This window comes from Pristiophorus japonicus, chromosome 8, assembly GCF_044704955.1.
Source record: "Pristiophorus japonicus isolate sPriJap1 chromosome 8, sPriJap1.hap1, whole genome shotgun sequence".
Classification (NCBI taxonomy): Eukaryota; Metazoa; Chordata; class Chondrichthyes; family Pristiophoridae; genus Pristiophorus; species Pristiophorus japonicus.
In genome coordinates this window covers 152,248,413-152,268,660 of record NC_091984.1, presented here as the reverse complement: position 1 = coordinate 152,268,660, position 20,248 = coordinate 152,248,413, and the positions used below count along the sequence as shown (strand labels likewise).

The window sequence follows — 20,248 nt, the reverse complement described above, 5'->3', positions numbered from 1 at the left end:
CCAGGATATAGTAATTAACTCTTTATCTGTATTCACTGACTGTGAGACAGAGCAATACACAGGGAGAGGCCAGAACGGGTTTTACTGTATAAATATCTTGTGAAGCTGTACCATTGCGGAGGTGCTCATTTAGCCCTTGACTGAGTGAAACCAACCCCTTGCGAGCAAGTAAATTAAAAGGGAAACTTCTATCGGAGCTGTAAGTGTCGGAGTCATTCTTTTCGGAGGTCGAGATTTCGACACCATTGCACCGATACCTGACCAGTGCACCAATACCCGAGACCAGTGCACCGATACCTGACCAGTGCACCGATACCTGACCATTGCATCAATATCTGACCAGTGCACCTATACCTGACCAGTGCAACAATACCTGACCAGTGCACCAATACCTGACCAGAGCACCTATACCTGACCAGTGCACCTGTACCTGACCAGTGCACCTATAACTGACCAGTGCAGAAATACCTGACCAGTGCTCCAATACCTGACCCGTGCAGAAATACCTGCGGCCAGTGCACCGATACCTGACCATTGCACCAATACCTGGCCATTGCACCAATACCTCACCAGTGCACCAATACCTCACCAGTGCACCAATACCTGAGACCACTGCAACAATACCTAACCAGTGCACCAATACCTCACCAGTGCACCAATACCTGACCATTGCACCAATACCTGACCAGTGCACCAATACCCGAGACCAGTGCACCGATACCTGACCATTGCACCAATACCTCACCACCAGTGCACCGATACTTGACCAGTGCACCGATACCTGACCATTGCATCAATATCTGACCAGTGCACCATTACATGACCAGTGCACCGATACCTGACCATTGGACCGATACCTCACCATTGCACAAATACCTGACCAGTGCACCTATACCTGACCAGAGCACCTATACCTGACCAGAGCACCTATACCTGACCAGTGCACCAATACCTGACCAGTGCAGAAATACCTGTGACCAGTGCACCAATACCTGAGACCAGTGCACCAATACCTGAGACCAGTGCACCAATACCTGACCAGAACCTCTATACCTAACCAGTGCACCGATACCTGACCATTGCACCAATACCTGAGACCAGTGCACCAATGCCTGACCATTGAACCAAAACCTGACCAGTGCACCGATACCTGACCAGTGCATCGATACCTGACCAGTGCATCGATACCTGACCAGTGCTACGATACCTGACCAGTGCACCAATACCTGACCAGTGCATCGATACCTCACCAGTGCATCGATACCTCACCAGTGCATCGATATCTGACCAGAGCATCAATACCTGACCATTGCACCAATACACCACCATTGCACCGATACCTGACAAGTGCACAAATACCTCACCAGTGCACAAATACCTGACCAGTGCACAAATACCTGACCAATGCACAAATACCTGACCATTGCACCGATACCTGACCATTGCAACTGTACCTGACCAGTGCACCGATACCTGACCATGAGACCAAGACCTGACCATTGCACCAAGACCTGACCATTGCACCGATACCTGACCAGTGCACTGATACTTGACCACTGCACCAATACCTGACCATTCCACCATTCAATGACTGTCGCACCGATACCAGACCATTGCACCAATACCTGACCATTGTACCAATACCCAACCTTGTACCTATACCTGACCAGTGCACCGATATTGCACCAGTGCACCGATAGCGCACCATTGCATCAATCCCTGACCATTGCACCAATACCTGACCATAGCACCGATACATGACCATTGCACCGATACATGAGCATGCTCAGATACCTGACCAGTGCACCGATACCTGACCATTGCACCGATACCTGACCATTGCACCAATACCTCACCAGTTCACCGATACCTGAGCATTGCACCTATACTGACCAGTGCACCTATACCTGACCAGTGCACCGATACCTGATCATTGCACCGATACCTGGCCATTGCACCGATACCCCACCATTGCACCGATACCCCACCATTGCACCGATACCTGACCAGTGCACTGATACTTGACCACTGCACCAATACCTGGCCATTGTACCAATACCCCACTGGTACACCTAGACCTGACCATTGCACTAATTCCTGACCATTGCACCATTCCTGACCAGTGCACAAATCCCTGACCATTGCACCAATACCCCACCATTGCACCAATATCTGACCATTGCACCGATACCCCACCATTGCACCGATACCTGACCATTGCACCGATACCTGACCATTGCACCAATAGCCCACCATTGAACCGATACCCCACCATTGCACCAATAGCCCACCATTGAACCGATACCCCACCATTGCACCGATACCTGACCAGTGCACCGATACTTGACCACTGCACCAATACCTGACCATCGCACCAATACCCCACCATTGCACCAATATCTGACCATTGCACCGATAACCCACCATTGCACCGATACCTGACCATTGCACCAATACCCCACTGGTACACCTAGACCCGACCACTGCACTAATGCCAGACCATTGCACCAATTCCTGAGCTGTGCACCAATCCCTGACCATCGCACCAATACCCCACCATTGCACCAATATCTGACCATTGCACCGATACCCCACCATTGCACCGATACCTGACCAGTGCACCGATACCTGACCATTGCATCAATAGCCCACCATTGAACCGACACCCCACCATTGCACCGATACCTGACCAGTGCACCGATATTTGACCACTGCACCAATACCTGACCACTCCACCATTCAATGACTGTCGCACCGATACCTGACCATTGCACCAATACCTGACCATTGTACCAATACCCAACCTTGCACCTATACCTGACCAGTGCACCGATATTGCACCAGTGCACCGATAGCGCACCATTGCATCAATCCCTGACCATTGCACCAATACCTGACCATAGCACCGATACATGACCATTGCACCGATACATGAGCAGTGCACAAATACCTGACCATTGCACCGATACCTGACCATTGCACTGATACCTGGCCAGTGCACCAATACCTGACCATTGCATCAATACCCCACCAGTGCACCAATACCTGACCATTGCACCAATACCCCACCATTGCACCGACTACCTGACCAGTGCAACGATACCTGACCAGTGCACCGATACCTGACCAGTGAACCAATACTTGACCATTGCATCAATACCTCAACACAGTATCAATTCTTGACCACCGCACCAATCCCTGACCATTGCATCGATACCTCACCAGGGTACCAGTACCCCACCAGTGCAACAATACCTGACCATTGTACCAATACTTCACCAGTGCATCAATACCTCACCATTGCACCGATACCCGACCAGTGCACCATTGCCTGACCAGTGCACAGATACCTGACCAGTGCACAGATACCTGACCAGTGCTCAGATACCTGACCAGTGCACCGATACCTGACCATTGCACCGATACCTGACCATTGCACCAATACCTCACCAGTTCACCGATACCTGAGCATTGCACCTATACTGACCAGTGCACCTATACCTGACCAGTGCACCGATACCTGATCATTGCACCGATACCTGACCATTGCACCGATACCTGGCCATTGCACCGATACCCCACCATTGCACCGATACCCCACCATTGCACCGATACCTGACCAGTGCACTGATACTTGACCACTGCACCAATACCTGGCCATTGTACCAATACCCCACTGGTACACCTAGACCTGACCATTACACTAATTCCTGACCATTGCACCATTCCTGACCAGTGCACCAATCCCTGACCAGTGCACCGTTACCTCACCAGTTCACCGATACCTGAGCATTGCACCTATACTGACCAGTGCACCTATACCTGACCAGTGCACCGATACCTGATCATTGCACCGATACCTGACCATTGCACCGATACCTGGCCATTGCACCGATACCCCACCATTGCACCGATACCCCACCATTGCACCGATACCTGACCAGTGCACTGATACTTGACCACTGCACCAATACCTGGCCATTGTACCAATACCCCACTGGTACACCTAGACCTGACCATTGCACTAATTCCTGACCATTGCACCATTCCTGACCAGTGCACCAATCCCTGACCATTGCACCAATACCCCACCATTGCACCAATATCTGACCATTGCACCGATACCCCACCATTGCACCGATACCTGACCATTGCACCGATACCTGACCAGTGCACCGATACCGGGCCATTGCACCGATACCTGACCATTGCACCGATACCTGACCAGTGCACCAATACCCGACCAGTGCACCAATACTTGACCTGTGCACCTATACCTGACCAGTGCACATATACCTGACCAGTGCACCATTACCTGACCAGTGCACCGATACCTGACCAGTGCACCGATACCTGACCAGTGCACAGATACCTGACCAGTGCACAGATACCTGACCAGTGCACCTATACCTGAACAGTGCACCTATACCTGACCATCGCACAAATCCCTGACCAGTGCACTGATACCTGACCATTACACCGATACCTGACCATTGCACCGATACCTGACCAGTGCACCGATACCTGACCAGTGCACCGATACCTGACCAGTACACCGATACCTGACCATTGCACCGATACCTCACCATTGCACCGATACCTCACCATTGCACCTATAACTCACCAGGGTAACAGTACCCCACCAGTGCAACAATACCTGACCATTGTACCAATACTTCACCAGTGCATCAATACCTCACCATTGCACCGATACCCGACCAGTGCACCGATACCTGACCAGTGCACCATTACCTGACCAGTGCACCATTGCCTGACCAGTGCACAGATACCTGACCAGTGCACAGATAACTGACCAGTGTACCTATACCTGACCATTGCACCGATACCTGACCAGTGCACTCATACCTGACCAGTGCACCCATACCTGACCATTGGACCGATACCTGACCATTGCACCAATACCCCACTGGTACACCTAGACCTGACCATTGCACTAATGCCTGACCATTGCACCAATTCCTGACCAGTGCACCAATCCCTGACCAGTGCACCAATACCCCACCATTGCACCAATACCTGACCATTGTACCAATACCTTACCATTGCACCTTCACCTGGCCAGTGCAACAGTACCTGACCAGTGCAACAATACCTGACCAGTGCACCAAAACCTGACCATTGCACCGAAACCTGACCAGTGCACCTATACCTCACCATTGCACCAACTACCTAACCATTGCACCAATAACTCACCATTGCACCGATACTTGACTATTGCACCGATACCTGACCATTGCACCGATACCTCACCATTGCACCGATACCTCACCATTGCACCGATACCTCACCATTGCACCGATACCTCACCATTGCACCGAGACCTGACCATTGCACCTATACCTGACCAGTGAACCTATACCTGACGATTGCATCAATACCTGACCAGTGCACCGATACCTCACCATTGCACCGAGACCTCACCATTGCACCGATACCTGGCCATTGTTCCAATACCCCACTGGTACACCTAGACCTGACCATTGCACTAATGCCTGACCATTGCACCAATTCCTGACCAGTGCACCAATACCCCACCATTGCACCAATACCTGACCATTGTACCAATACCTTACCATTGCACCTTCACCTGGCCAGTGCAACAGTACCTGACCAGTGCAACAATACCTGACCAGTGCACCGATACCTGACCAGTGAACCAATACTTGACCATTGCATCAATACCTCACCACCGTATCAATTCTTGACCACCGCACCAATCCCTGACCATTGCACCGATACCTCACCAGGGTACCAGTACCCCACCAGTGCAACAATACCTGACCATTGTACCAATACTTCACCAGTGCATCAATACCTCACCATTGCACCGATACCCGACCAGTGCACCATTGCCTGACCAGTGCACAGATACCTGACCAGTGCACAGATACCTGACCAGTGCTCAGATACCTGACCAGTGCACCGATACCTGACCATTGCACCGATACCTGACCATTGCACCAATACCTCACCAGTTCACCGATACCTGAGCATTGCACCTATACTGACCAGTGCACCTATACCTGACCAGTGCACTGATACCTGATCATTGCACCGATACCTGGCCATTGCACCGATACCCCACCATTGCACCGATACCCCACCATTGCACCGATACCTGACCAGTGCACTGATACTTGACCACTGCACCAATACCTGGCCATTGTACCAATACCCCACTGGTACACCTAGACCTGACCATTGCACTAATTCCTGACCATTGCACCATTCCTGACCAGTGCACAAATCCCTGACCATTGCACCAATACCCCACCATTGCACCAATATCTGACCATTGCACCGATACCCCACCATTGCACCGATACCTGACCATTGCACCGATACCTGACCATTGCACCAATAGCCCACCATTGAACCGATACCCCACCATTGCACCGATACCTGACCAGTGCACTGATACTTGACCACTGCACCAATACCTGACCATTCCACCATTCAATGACTGTCACACCGATACCTGACCATTGCACCAATACCTGACCATTGTACCAATACCCAACCTTGCACCTATACCTGACCAGTGCACCGATATTGCACCAGTGCACCGATAGCGCACCATTGCATCAATCCCTGACCATTGCACCAATACCTGACCATAGCACCGATACATGACCATTGCACCGATACATGAGCAGTGCACCAATACCTGACCATTGCACCGATACCTGACCATTGCACCGATACCTGGCCAGTGCACAGATACCTGGCCAGTGCACAGATACCTGACCATTGCACCAATACCCCACCATTGCACCGATACCTGGCCAGTGCACAGATACCTGGCCAGTTCACAAATACCTGACCATTGCACCGATACATGACCATTGCACTGATACCTGACCATTGCACCTATACCTGACCAGTGCACCTATACCTGACCAGTGCACCTATACCTGACCATTGCACAGATACCTGACCAGTGCACCGATACCTGACCAGTGCACCGATACCGGGCCATTGCACCGATACCTGACCATTGCACCGATACCTGACCAGTGCACCAATACCCGACCAGTGCACCGATACCCGACCAGTGCACCTATACCTGACCAGTGCACATATACCTGACCAGTGCACCATTACCTGACCAGTGCACCGATACCTGACCAGTGCACCGATACCTGACCAGTGCACAGATACCTGACCAGTGCACCTATACCTGACCATCGCACAAATCCCTGACCAGTGCACTGATACCTGACCATTACACCGATACCTGACCATTGCACCGATACCTGACCAGTGCACCGATACCTGACCAGTGCACCGATACCTGACCAGTACACCGATACCTGACCATTGCACCGATACCTCACCATTGCACCGATACCTCACCATTGCACCTATAACTCACCAGGGTAACAGTACCCCACCAGTGCAACAATACCTGACCATTGTACCAATACTTCACCAGTGCATCAATACCTCACCATTGCACCGATACCCGACCAGTGCACCGATACCTGACCAGTGCACCATTACCTGACCAGTGCACCATTGCCTGACCAGTGCACAGATACCTGACCAGTGCACAGATAACTGACCAGTGTACCTATACCTGACCATTGCACCGATACCTGACCAGTGCACTCATACCTGACCAGTGCACCCATACCTGACCATTGGACCGATACCTGACCATTGCACCAATACCCCACTGGTACACCTAGACCTGACCATTGCACTAATGCCTGACCATTGCACCAATTCCTGACCAGTGCACCAATCCCTGACCAGTGCACCAATACCCCACCATTGCAGCAATACCTGACCATTGTACCAATACCTTACCATTGCACCTTCACCTGGCCAGTGCAACAGTACCTGACCAGTGCAACAATACCTGACCAGTGCACCAAAACCTGACCATTGCACCGAAACCTGACCAGTGCACCTATACCTCACCATTGCACCAACTACCTAACCATTGCACCAATAACTCACCATTGCACCGATACTTGACTATTGCACCGATACCTGACCATTGCACCGATACCTCACCATTGCACCGATACCTCACCATTGCACCGATACCTCACCATTGCACCGATACCTCACCATTGCACCGAGACCTGACCATTGCACCTATACCTGACCAGTGAACCTATACCTGACGATTGCATCAGTACCTGACCAGTGCACCGATACCTCACCATTGCACCGAGACCTCACCATTGCACCGATACCTGGCCATTGTACCAATACCCCACTGGTACACCTAGACCTGACCATTGCACTAATGCCTGACCATTGCACCAATTCCTGACCAGTGCACCAATACCCCACCATTGCACCAATACCTGACCATTGTACCAATACCTTACCATTGCACCTTCACCTGGCCAGTGCAACAGTACCTGACCAGTGCAACAATACCTGACCAGTGCACCGATACCTGACCAGTGAACCAATACTTGACCATTGCATCAATACCTCACCACCGTATCAATTCTTGACCACCGCACCAATCCCTGACCATTGCACCGATACCTCACCAGGGTACCAGTACCCCACCAGTGCAACAATACCTGACCATTGTACCAATACTTCACCAGTGCATCAATACCTCACCATTGCACCGATACCCGACCAGTGCACCATTGCCTGACCAGTGCACAGATACCTGACCAGTGCACAGATACCTGACCAGTGCTCAGATACCTGACCAGTGCACCGATACCTGACCATTGCACCGATACCTGACCATTGCACTAATACCTCACCAGTTCACCGATACCTGAGCATTGCACCTATACTGACCAGTGCACCTATACCTGACCAGTGCACTGATACCTGATCATTGCACCGATACCTGGCCATTGCACCGATACCCCACCATTGCACCGATACCCCACCATTGCACCGATACCTGACCAGTGCACTGATACTTGACCACTGCACCAATACCTGGCCATTGTACCAATACCCCACTGGTACACCTAGACCTGACCATTGCACTAATTCCTGACCATTGCACCATTCCTGACCAGTGCACAAATCCCTGACCATTGCACCAATACCCCACCATTGCACCAATATCTGACCATTGCACCGATACCCCACCATTGCACCGATACCTGACCATTGCACCGATACCTGACCATTGCACCAATAGCCCACCATTGAACCGATACCCCACCATTGCACCGATACCTGACCAGTGCACTGATACTTGACCACTGCACCAATACCTGACCATTCCACCATTCAATGACTGTCACACCGATACCTGACCATTGCACCAATACCTGACCATTGTACCAATACCCAACCTTGCACCTATACCTGACCAGTGCACCGATATTGCACCAGTGCACCGATAGCGCACCATTGCATCAATCCCTGACCATTGCACCAATACCTGACCATAGCACCGATACATGACCATTGCACCGATACATGAGCAGTGCACCAATACCTGACCATTGCACCGATACCTGACCATTGCACCGATACCTGGCCAGTGCACAGATACCTGGCCAGTGCACAGATACCTGACCATTGCACCAATACCCCACCATTGCACCGATACCTGGCCAGTGCACAGATACCTGGCCAGTTCACAAATACCTGACCATTGCACCGATACATGACCATTGCACTGATACCTGACCAGTGCACCGATACCGGGCCATTGCACCGATACCTGACCATTGCACCGATACCTGACCAGTGCACCAATACCCGACCAGTGCACCGATACCCGACCAGTGCACCTATACCTGACCAGTGCACATATACCTGACCAGTGCACCATTACCTGACCAGTGCACCGATACCTGACCAGTGCACCGATACCTGACCAGTGCACAGATACCTGACCAGTGCACCTATACCTGACCATCGCACAAATCCCTGACCAGTGCACCGATACCTGACCATTACACCGATACCTGACCATTGCACCGATACCTGACCAGTGCACCGATACCTGACCAGTGCACTGATACCTGACCAGTACACCGATACCTGACCATTGCACCGATACCTCACCATTGCACCGATACCTCACCATTGCACCTATAACTCACCAGGGTAACAGTACCCCACCAGTGCAACAATACCTGACCATTGTACCAATACTTCACCAGTGCATCAATACCTCACCATTGCACCGATACCCGACCAGCACACCGATACCTGACCAGTGCACCATTACCTGACCAGTGCACCATTGCCTGACCAGTGCACAGATACCTGACCAGTGCACAGATAACTGACCAGTGTACCTATACCTGACCATTGCACCGATACCTGACCAGTGCACTCATACCTGACCAGTGCACCCATACCTGACCATTGCACCGATACCTGACCATTGCACCAATACCCCACTGGTACACCTAGACCTGACCATTGCACTAATGCCTGACCATTGCACCAATTCCTGACCAGTGCACCAATCCCTGACCAGTGCACCAATACCCCACCATTGCACCAATACCTGACCATTGTACCAATACCTTACCATTGCACCTTCACCTGGCCAGTGCAACAGTACCTGACCAGTGCAACAATACCTGACCAGTGCACCAAAACCTGACCAGTGCACCAATCCCTGACCAGTGCACCAATACCCCACCATTGCACCAATACCTGACCATTGCACCAATACCTTACCATTGCACCTTCACCTGGCCAGTGCAACAGTACCTGACCAGTGCAACAATACCTGACCAGTGCACCAAAACCTGACCATTGCACCGAAACCTGACCAGTGCACCTATACCTCACCATTGCACCAACACCTGACCATTGCACCAATAACTCACCATTGCACCGATACTTGACTATTGCACCGATACCTGACCATTGCACCGATACCTCACCATTGCACCGATACCTCACCATTGCACCGATACCTCACCATTGCACCGATACCTCACCATTGCACCGATACCTCACCATTGCACCGATACCTCACCATTGCACCTATACCTGACCAGTGAACCTATACCTGACCATTGCATCAATACCTGACCAGTGCACCGATACCTCACCATTGCACCTTGACCTCACCATTGCACCGATACCTCACCATTGCACCGATACCTCACCATTGCACCGATACTTGACTATTGCACCGAGACCTGACCATTGCACCTATACCTGACCAGTGAACCTATACCTGACGATTGCATCAATACCTGACCAGTGCACCGATACCTCACCATTGCACCGAGACCTCACCATTGCACCGATACCTGGCCATTGTACCAATACCCCACTGGTACACCTAGACCTGACCATTGCACTAATGCCTGACCATTGCACCAATTCCTGACCAGTGCACCAATCCCTGACCAGTGCACCAATACCCCACCATTGCACCAATACCTGACCATTGTACCAATACCTTACCATTGCACCTTCACCTGGCCAGTGCAACAGTACCTCACCATTGCACCAACACCTGACCATTGCACCAATAACTCACCATTGCACCGATACCTGACCATTGCACCGATACCTGACCATTGCACCGATACCTGACCATTGCACCGATACCTCACCATTGCACCGATACCTCACCATTGCACCGAGACCTGACCATTGCACCTATACCTGACCAGTGAACCTATACCTGACCATTGCATCAATACCTGACCAGTGCACCGATACCTCACCATTGCACCGAGACCTCACCATTGCACCGATACCCCACCATTGCACCGATACCTGACCATTGCACCGATACCTGACCATTGCACCAATAGCCCACCATTGAACCGATACCCCACCATTGCACCGATACCTGACCAGTGCACTGATACTTGACCACTGCACCAATACCTGACCATTCCACCATTCAATGACTGTCACACCGATACCTGACCATTGCACCAATACCTGACCATTGTACCAATACCCAACCTTGCACCTATACCTGACCAGTGCACCGATATTGCACCAGTGCACCGATAGCGCACCATTGCATCAATCCCTGACCATTGCACCAATACCTGACCATAGCACCGATACATGACCATTGCACCGATACATGAGCAGTGCACCAATACCTGACCATTGCACCGATACCTGACCATTGCACCGATACCTGGCCAGTGCACAGATACCTGGCCAGTGCACAGATACCTGACCATTGCACCAATACCCCACCATTGCACCGATACCTGGCCAGTGCACAGATACCTGGCCAGTTCACAAATACCTGACCATTGCACCGATACATGACCATTGCACTGATACCTGACCAGTGCACCGATACCGGGCCATTGCACCGATACCTGACCATTGCACCGATACCTGACCAGTGCACCAATACCCGACCAGTGCACCGATACCCGACCAGTGCACCTATACCTGACCAGTGCACATATACCTGACCAGTGCACCATTACCTGACCAGTGCACCGATACCTGACCAGTGCACCGATACCTGACCAGTGCACAGATACCTGACCAGTGCACCTATACCTGACCATCGCACAAATCCCTGACCAGTGCACCGATACCTGACCATTACACCGATACCTGACCATTGCACCGATACCTGACCAGTGCACCGATACCTGACCAGTGCACTGATACCTGACCAGTACACCGATACCTGACCATTGCACCGATACCTCACCATTGCACCGATACCTCACCATTGCACCTATAACTCACCAGGGTAACAGTACCCCACCAGTGCAACAATACCTGACCATTGTACCAATACTTCACCAGTGCATCAATACCTCACCATTGCACCGATACCCGACCAGCACACCGATACCTGACCAGTGCACCATTACCTGACCAGTGCACCATTGCCTGACCAGTGCACAGATACCTGACCAGTGCACAGATAACTGACCAGTGTACCTATACCTGACCATTGCACCGATACCTGACCAGTGCACTCATACCTGACCAGTGCACCCATACCTGACCATTGCACCGATACCTGACCATTGCACCAATACCCCACTGGTACACCTAGACCTGACCATTGCACTAATGCCTGACCATTGCACCAATTCCTGACCAGTGCACCAATCCCTGACCAGTGCACCAATACCCCACCATTGCACCAATACCTGACCATTGTACCAATACCTTACCATTGCACCTTCACCTGGCCAGTGCAACAGTACCTGACCAGTGCAACAATACCTGACCAGTGCACCAAAACCTGACCAGTGCACCAATCCCTGACCAGTGCACCAATACCCCACCATTGCACCAATACCTGACCATTGCACCAATACCTTACCATTGCACCTTCACCTGGCCAGTGCAACAGTACCTGACCAGTGCAACAATACCTGACCAGTGCACCAAAACCTGACCATTGCACCGAAACCTGACCAGTGCACCTATACCTCACCATTGCACCAACACCTGACCATTGCACCAATAACTCACCATTGCACCGATACTTGACTATTGCACCGATACCTGACCATTGCACCGATACCTCACCATTGCACCGATACCTCACCATTGCACCGATACCTCACCATTGCACCGATACCTCACCATTGCACCGATACCTCACCATTGCACCGATACCTCACCATTGCACCTATACCTGACCAGTGAACCTATACCTGACCATTGCATCAATACCTGACCAGTGCACCGATACCTCACCATTGCACCTTGACCTCACCATTGCACCGATACCTCACCATTGCACCGATACCTCACCATTGCACCGATACTTGACTATTGCACCGAGACCTGACCATTGCACCTATACCTGACCAGTGAACCTATACCTGACGATTGCATCAATACCTGACCAGTGCACCGATACCTCACCATTGCACCGAGACCTCACCATTGCACCGATACCTGGCCATTGTACCAATACCCCACTGGTACACCTAGACCTGACCATTGCACTAATGCCTGACCATTGCACCAATTCCTGACCAGTGCACCAATCCCTGACCAGTGCACCAATACCCCACCATTGCACCAATACCTGACCATTGTACCAATACCTTACCATTGCACCTTCACCTGGCCAGTGCAACAGTACCTCACCATTGCACCAACACCTGACCATTGCACCAATAACTCACCATTGCACCGATACCTGACCATTGCACCGATACCTGACCATTGCACCGATACCTGACCATTGCACCGATACCTCACCATTGCACCGATACCTCACCATTGCACCGAGACCTGACCATTGCACCTATACCTGACCAGTGAACCTATACCTGACCATTGCATCAATACCTGACCAGTGCACCGATACCTCACCATTGCACCGAGACCTCACCATTGCACCGATACCTCACCATTGCACCGATACCTCACCATTGCACCGAAACCTCACCATTGCACCGATATCTCACCAGTGCACCAATACCTGACCATTGCACCGATACCTCACCATTGCACCGAGACCTCACCATTGCACCGATACCTCACCATTGCACCGATACCTCACCATTGCACCGATACCTCACCATTGCAACAATACCTGACTATTGCAACAATACCTGACCATTGCACCGATACCGCACCATTGCACCAATACCTGACCAGTGTACCTATACCTGACCAGTGCACAAATACCTGACCAGTGCACCAATGCCTGAGCATTGCACCTATACCTGACCAGTGCACCAATACCTGACCAGTGCACCGACACCACACCAGTGCACCGATACCGCACCATTGCAGCAATCCCTGACCATTGCACCAAAACCTGACCATTTCACCAATACCTGACCATTGCACCAATACCTGACCATTGCACCGATACCTGACCATTGCACCGATACTTGACCACTGCACCAATATCCCACCATTGCACCGATACCTGACCATCGCACCAATCCCTGACCATTCCACCATTACCTGACCAGTGCAACGTTACCTCACCATTGCACCGATACCTCACCATTGCACCGATACCTCACCAGGGTACCAATACCCCACTAGTGCACCAATACCTGACCAGTGCACCGATACCTGACCATTGCACCGATACCTCACCATTGCACCGATACCTCAACATTGCACCGATACTGCAACATTGCACCGATACCTCACCATTGCAACTACAACTCAACAGGGTACCAATACCTCACTAGTGCACCAATACCTGACCATTACACCAATATCCCACCATTGCTCCGATATCTGATCAGTGCACCAATACCTGAACATTGCACCAATATCTGACCATTGCCCCGATACCTCACCGTTGCACCAATAACACACCCTTGCACCGATATCTGACCATTGCACAATAACAGACCATTGCACGATAACTGACCATTGCACCAATACCTCACCAGTGCAACAATCCCTGACCATTGCACCAATACCTTACCATTGCAACAATACCTGACCATTACACCAATACCTGACCAGTGCACCAATACTTGACCAGTGCACCGATACCTCACCAGTACACCTATACCTGACCAGTGCACCAATACATGACCATTGCACCAATAAATGACCAGTGCACCAATACCTGACCAGTGCACCAATGCCTGACCAGTACACCGTTACCTGACCAGTGTACCAATATCTGACCATTGCACCGATACCTCACCGTTGCACCAATACCTCACCATTGCACCGATACCTGACCATTGCACCGATACCTCAACAGTGCAGCAATACCTTACCAGTGCACCAATATCAAGAGCAGAGAGCTAGCCATGGAAGTGCAGGTTTGCTGTCAGATGGATCTGCCGTGACTCTCCTGTCAGGATATAAGAGCCAGGGACAGCGTCTAAGACTGTGGAAAGGAGAGTTTAGGACTGATGCCAGGAAGAGTGATCAGCCTTCACAATGGGGTCTATGAGGAGCTAACAAATTTGGAGCCTTGATGAAGAGGAATGATGGGTCTGTAGCTGGACTTGCACGATGGACTCTCTCTCCTGTATCGATCTCGGGAGTTTGCTGAATGTGATGTTGCTGGATCCCTTTGCGTTTGAGTGAGTGGAAGTATTTGGGTGGCTCTTGTACCTTGAAGGACTGCACAAAGGTCCAGAGCAGGATGCGGATGGTGTAGCCTTGGCGAAGCAGCTTGATCAGGCGGGCAGCACGGAACAGCTTCAGGAAGCTCAGCGTCACAAACTTCAACTGCAGAGAGATTGCAGCATTAGACCAAATGCAATCCTTTCACCATCAGTCACACAGTTATAAGAACATAAGAAATAGGAGCAGGACGAGGCCATTTGGCCCCTCGAGCCTGCACCGCCATCGAATGAAATCATGGCTGATCTGATCATGGCCTCAGCTCCATTTCCCTGCCCACTCCCCATAAACCTTGACACCCCTATTGTTCAAAAATCTGTCCATCTCCACCTTAAATATATTCAATGGCTCAGCCTCCACAGCTCCCTGGGGCAGAGAATTCCACAGATTCACAACCCTCTGAGAGAAGAAATTCCTCCTCATTTCCGGTTTAAGTGGACAACCACTTACTCAGAAACTATGCCCCTAGTTCCAGATTCCTCCACGAGGGGAAACATCCTCTGTACATCTACCCTGTCAAGCTCCTTCAGAATCTTATATGTTCCAATAGGATCACCTCTCATTCTTCTAAACTCCAATGAGTATAGGCCCAACCTGCTCAACCTTTCTTCATAGGTCAACCCCTTCATCTCAGGAATTAACCTAGTGAACCTTCTCTGAACTGCCTCCAATGCAAGTATAGCCTTCCTTAAATAAGAAGACCCAAACAGTACGCAGTACTCCAGGTGTGGCCTCAAAAATACCCTGTACAGATGTAGCAGGACTTCCCTGCTTTTATACTCTATCCCCCTTGCAATTAAGGCCAACATTCCATTTGCCTTCCTAATTACTTGCTGTACCTGCATACTAACTTCTTGTGTTTCATGTACAAGGACCCCCCAGGTCCCTCTGTAGTGGAGCACTTTGTAATCTCTCTTCATTTAAATAATAATTTGTTTTTTTATTTTTCTTGCCAAAATGGGTAACCTCACACTTGCCCACATTATACTCCATCTGCCAAATTTTGCCCACTCACTTAGCCTGTCTGTATCCCTTTGCAGATTCTTTGTGTCCTCCTCACAACTTGCTTTCCCACCCATCTTTGTATCATCAACAAACTTGGCTACATTACACTCGGTCCCAATCCTCTATCCAAGCTAATATATTACCACCAACCCCGTGAGCTCTCATCTTGAGCAGTAAGCTTTTATGTGGCACCTTATCGAATGCCTTCTGGCAAATACACCACATCCACTGGTTCCCCTTATCCACCCTGCTCATTACATCCTCAAAGAATTCCAGCAAATGTGTCAAACATGATTTCCCTTTCCTAAACCCATGCTGACTCTGCCTGATTGAATGATGCTTTTCCAAATGTCCTGCTACTGCTTCTTTAATAATGGACTCCAGCATTTTCCCAACAACAGATGTTAGGCTAACTGGTCTATAATTTCCTACTTTCTGTCTCCCTCCTTTTTTAAATAGGGGCGTTACATTTGCATTTTTTTAATCCGCTGGGACCTCCCCAGAATCCAAGGAATTTTGATAGATTACATCCACTATCTCTGCAGCCACTTCTTTTAAGACCCTAGGATGCAGGCCATCAGGTCCAGAGGACTAGTCCACCTTTGGTCCCATTATTTTACCGAGTACTTTTTCTTTAGTGATAGTGATTTTATGAAGATCCCCCCTCCCTATAGCCCCATGATTATGCATTATTGGGATGTTTTTAGTGTCTTCTACCATGAAGACCGATAAAAAATATTTGTTCAAAGTCTCTGCCATTTCCCTGTTCCCCATTATTAATTCCCCAGTCTCATCCTCCAGGGGACCAACATTTACATTCGCTACCCTCTTCTTTTTTATGTACCTGTAGAAGCTCTTGCTGTCTCTTTTTATATTTCTTGTTAGTTTACTCTCATAATCTATCTTCCCTCTCTTTATTATTTTGTGAGTCGTCCTTTGCTATTTTACAAAACAATCCCAATCCTCTGGCCTCCCACTCGTCTTGCCTACTTTGTATGCCCTTGTTTTCAATTTGATACCATCCTTTATTTCCTTAGTTAGTCACGGATGGTTATCCCTTCTCTTATAGCCTTTCCTTCTCACTGGAATATATCTTTGCTGAGAGTTATGAAATATCTCCTTCAATATCTGCCACTGCTTATTTATTGTCTTATCCTTTAATCTATTTTCCCAGTACACTTTAGCCAACTCTGCCTTCATCCCTTTGAAGTCTCCTTTATTTAAGCTTAGGACATTGGTTGAGACCCAACTTTCTCACCCTCGAACTGAATTTGAAATTCAACCATGCTATGATCACTCTTTCCGAAAGGATCCTTTACTAGGAGATCATTTATTAATCCTGTCTCATTACACAGTATCAGATCTAAGTTACTCTACACCTTGGTTGGTTCTACAGTCTACTGTTCAAAGAAACCATCCTGGATACACTCTATCAAATCTTCCTCAAAGCTTCCTTGGCCAATTTGACTTGTCCAATCAATATGAAGATGAAAATCGCTTATGATTATTGCCACACCTTTCTTAAAAGCCTGCATTATTTCTTGATTTATAACCCGGCCAACTGTAATTACTGTTAGGGGACTGTAGACTACGCCCACCAGTGACTTCTTCCCTTTATTATTTCTTATCTCCACCCAAACAGATTCAACATCTTGATGTTCTGAGCCAATATCATTTCTCACTTCTGCACTGATCTCCTCCGTTATTGACAGAGCGACACTGCCTCCTTTTCCTTTGCATAAGAACATAAGAAATAGGAACAGGAGTAGGCCACATGGCCCCTCGAGCCTGCACCGCCATTTAATAAAATCATGGCTAATCTGATCATGGACTCAGCTCCACTTCCCTGCCCGCCCCCATAACTCCCTTATTGCTTAAAAATCTATCTATCTCCACCTTAAATATATTCAATGACCCAGCCTCTACAGTTCTCTGGGGCAGATAATTCCACAGATTTACAAACCTCAGAGAATAAATTCCTCCTCATCTCGCTCTCAACTCAGTTTTTAATGGGTGGCCCCTTATTCTGAGACTATGTCCCCTAGTTTTAGTTTCCCCTATGAGTGGAAATACCCTCTCTGCATCCACCTTGTCGAGCCCCCTCATTATCTTATAAGTTCAATCAGATCACCTTTCATTCTTCTGAACTCCAATGTGTATAGTCCCAACCTACACAACCTATCTTCATAAGTCAACCCGCTCATCTCCGGAATCAACCTAGTGAACCTTCTCTGAACAGCCTCCAATGCAAGTATATCCTTCCTTAAACACGGAGACCAAAACTGTACGCAGTACTCGAGGTGTGGCCTCACCAATACCCTGTACAGTTGTAGCAGGACTTCTCTGCTTTTATACTCTATCCACCTTGCAATAAAGGCCAACATTCCATTTGCCTTCCTGATTACTTGCTGTACCTGCATGCTAACTTTTTGTGTTTCATGCACAAGGACCCCCAGGTGTCTCTGTACTGCAGCATTTTGTAATTTTTCTCCATTTAAATTATAATTTGCTTTTCTATTTTTTCTGCCAAAGTGGATAACCTCATATTTTCCCACATTATACTCCATCTGCCAATTTTTGCTCACTCACTTAGCCTGTCTATATCCCTTTGCAGATTTTTGTGTCCTCATAATTTGCTTTCCCGCCTATCTTTATATCATCAGCAAACTTGGCTACAGTACACTCGGTCCCTTCATCCAAGTCATTAATATAGATTGTAATTAGTTGAAGACCCAGCACTGATCCCTGCAGCACCTCACTAGTTACTGTTTACCAACTGGAAAATGACCCATTTATCACGATTCGCAGTTTTCTGTTCATTAGCCAATCCTCTATCCATGCTAATATATGACCCCCAACCTCATGAATTTTTATCTTGTGCAGTCACCTTTTACGTGTCACCTTATCGAATGCTTCGGGAAATCCAAATACAGCACATCCACTGGTTCCCCCTTATCCACCCTGCTCGTTACATCCTCAAAGATCTCCAGCAAATTTGTCAAACATAAGAACATAAAAAATAGGAGCAGGAGTGGGCCATTTGGCCCCTCGAGCCTGCTCTGCCATTTAATACGATCATGGCTGATCTAATCATGGAGTCAGGTCCACTTCCCTGCCCGCTCCCCATAACCCCTTATTCCCTTATCGTTTAAGAAACTGTCTATTTCTGTCTTAAATTTATTCAATGTCCCAGCTTCCACAGCTCTCTGAGACAGCGAATTCCACAGATACA

At 49.4% G+C, this 20,248-nt stretch overlaps 1 protein-coding gene across 1 annotated transcript in view; it reads right to left on the bottom strand.

Moving 5' to 3' along the window:
- Positions 1 to 20,248, bottom strand: part of LOC139268197 (probable voltage-dependent R-type calcium channel subunit alpha-1E) — a 952,421-nt gene that overhangs the window by 648,657 nt on the left and 283,516 nt on the right. Inside the window, exon 7 of the mRNA XM_070886246.1 lies at positions 16,000 to 16,116. Within this exon, the coding sequence (XP_070742347.1) occupies positions 16,000 to 16,116 (117 nt within the window). The remainder of the gene's footprint in view (positions 1 to 15,999; positions 16,117 to 20,248) is intronic.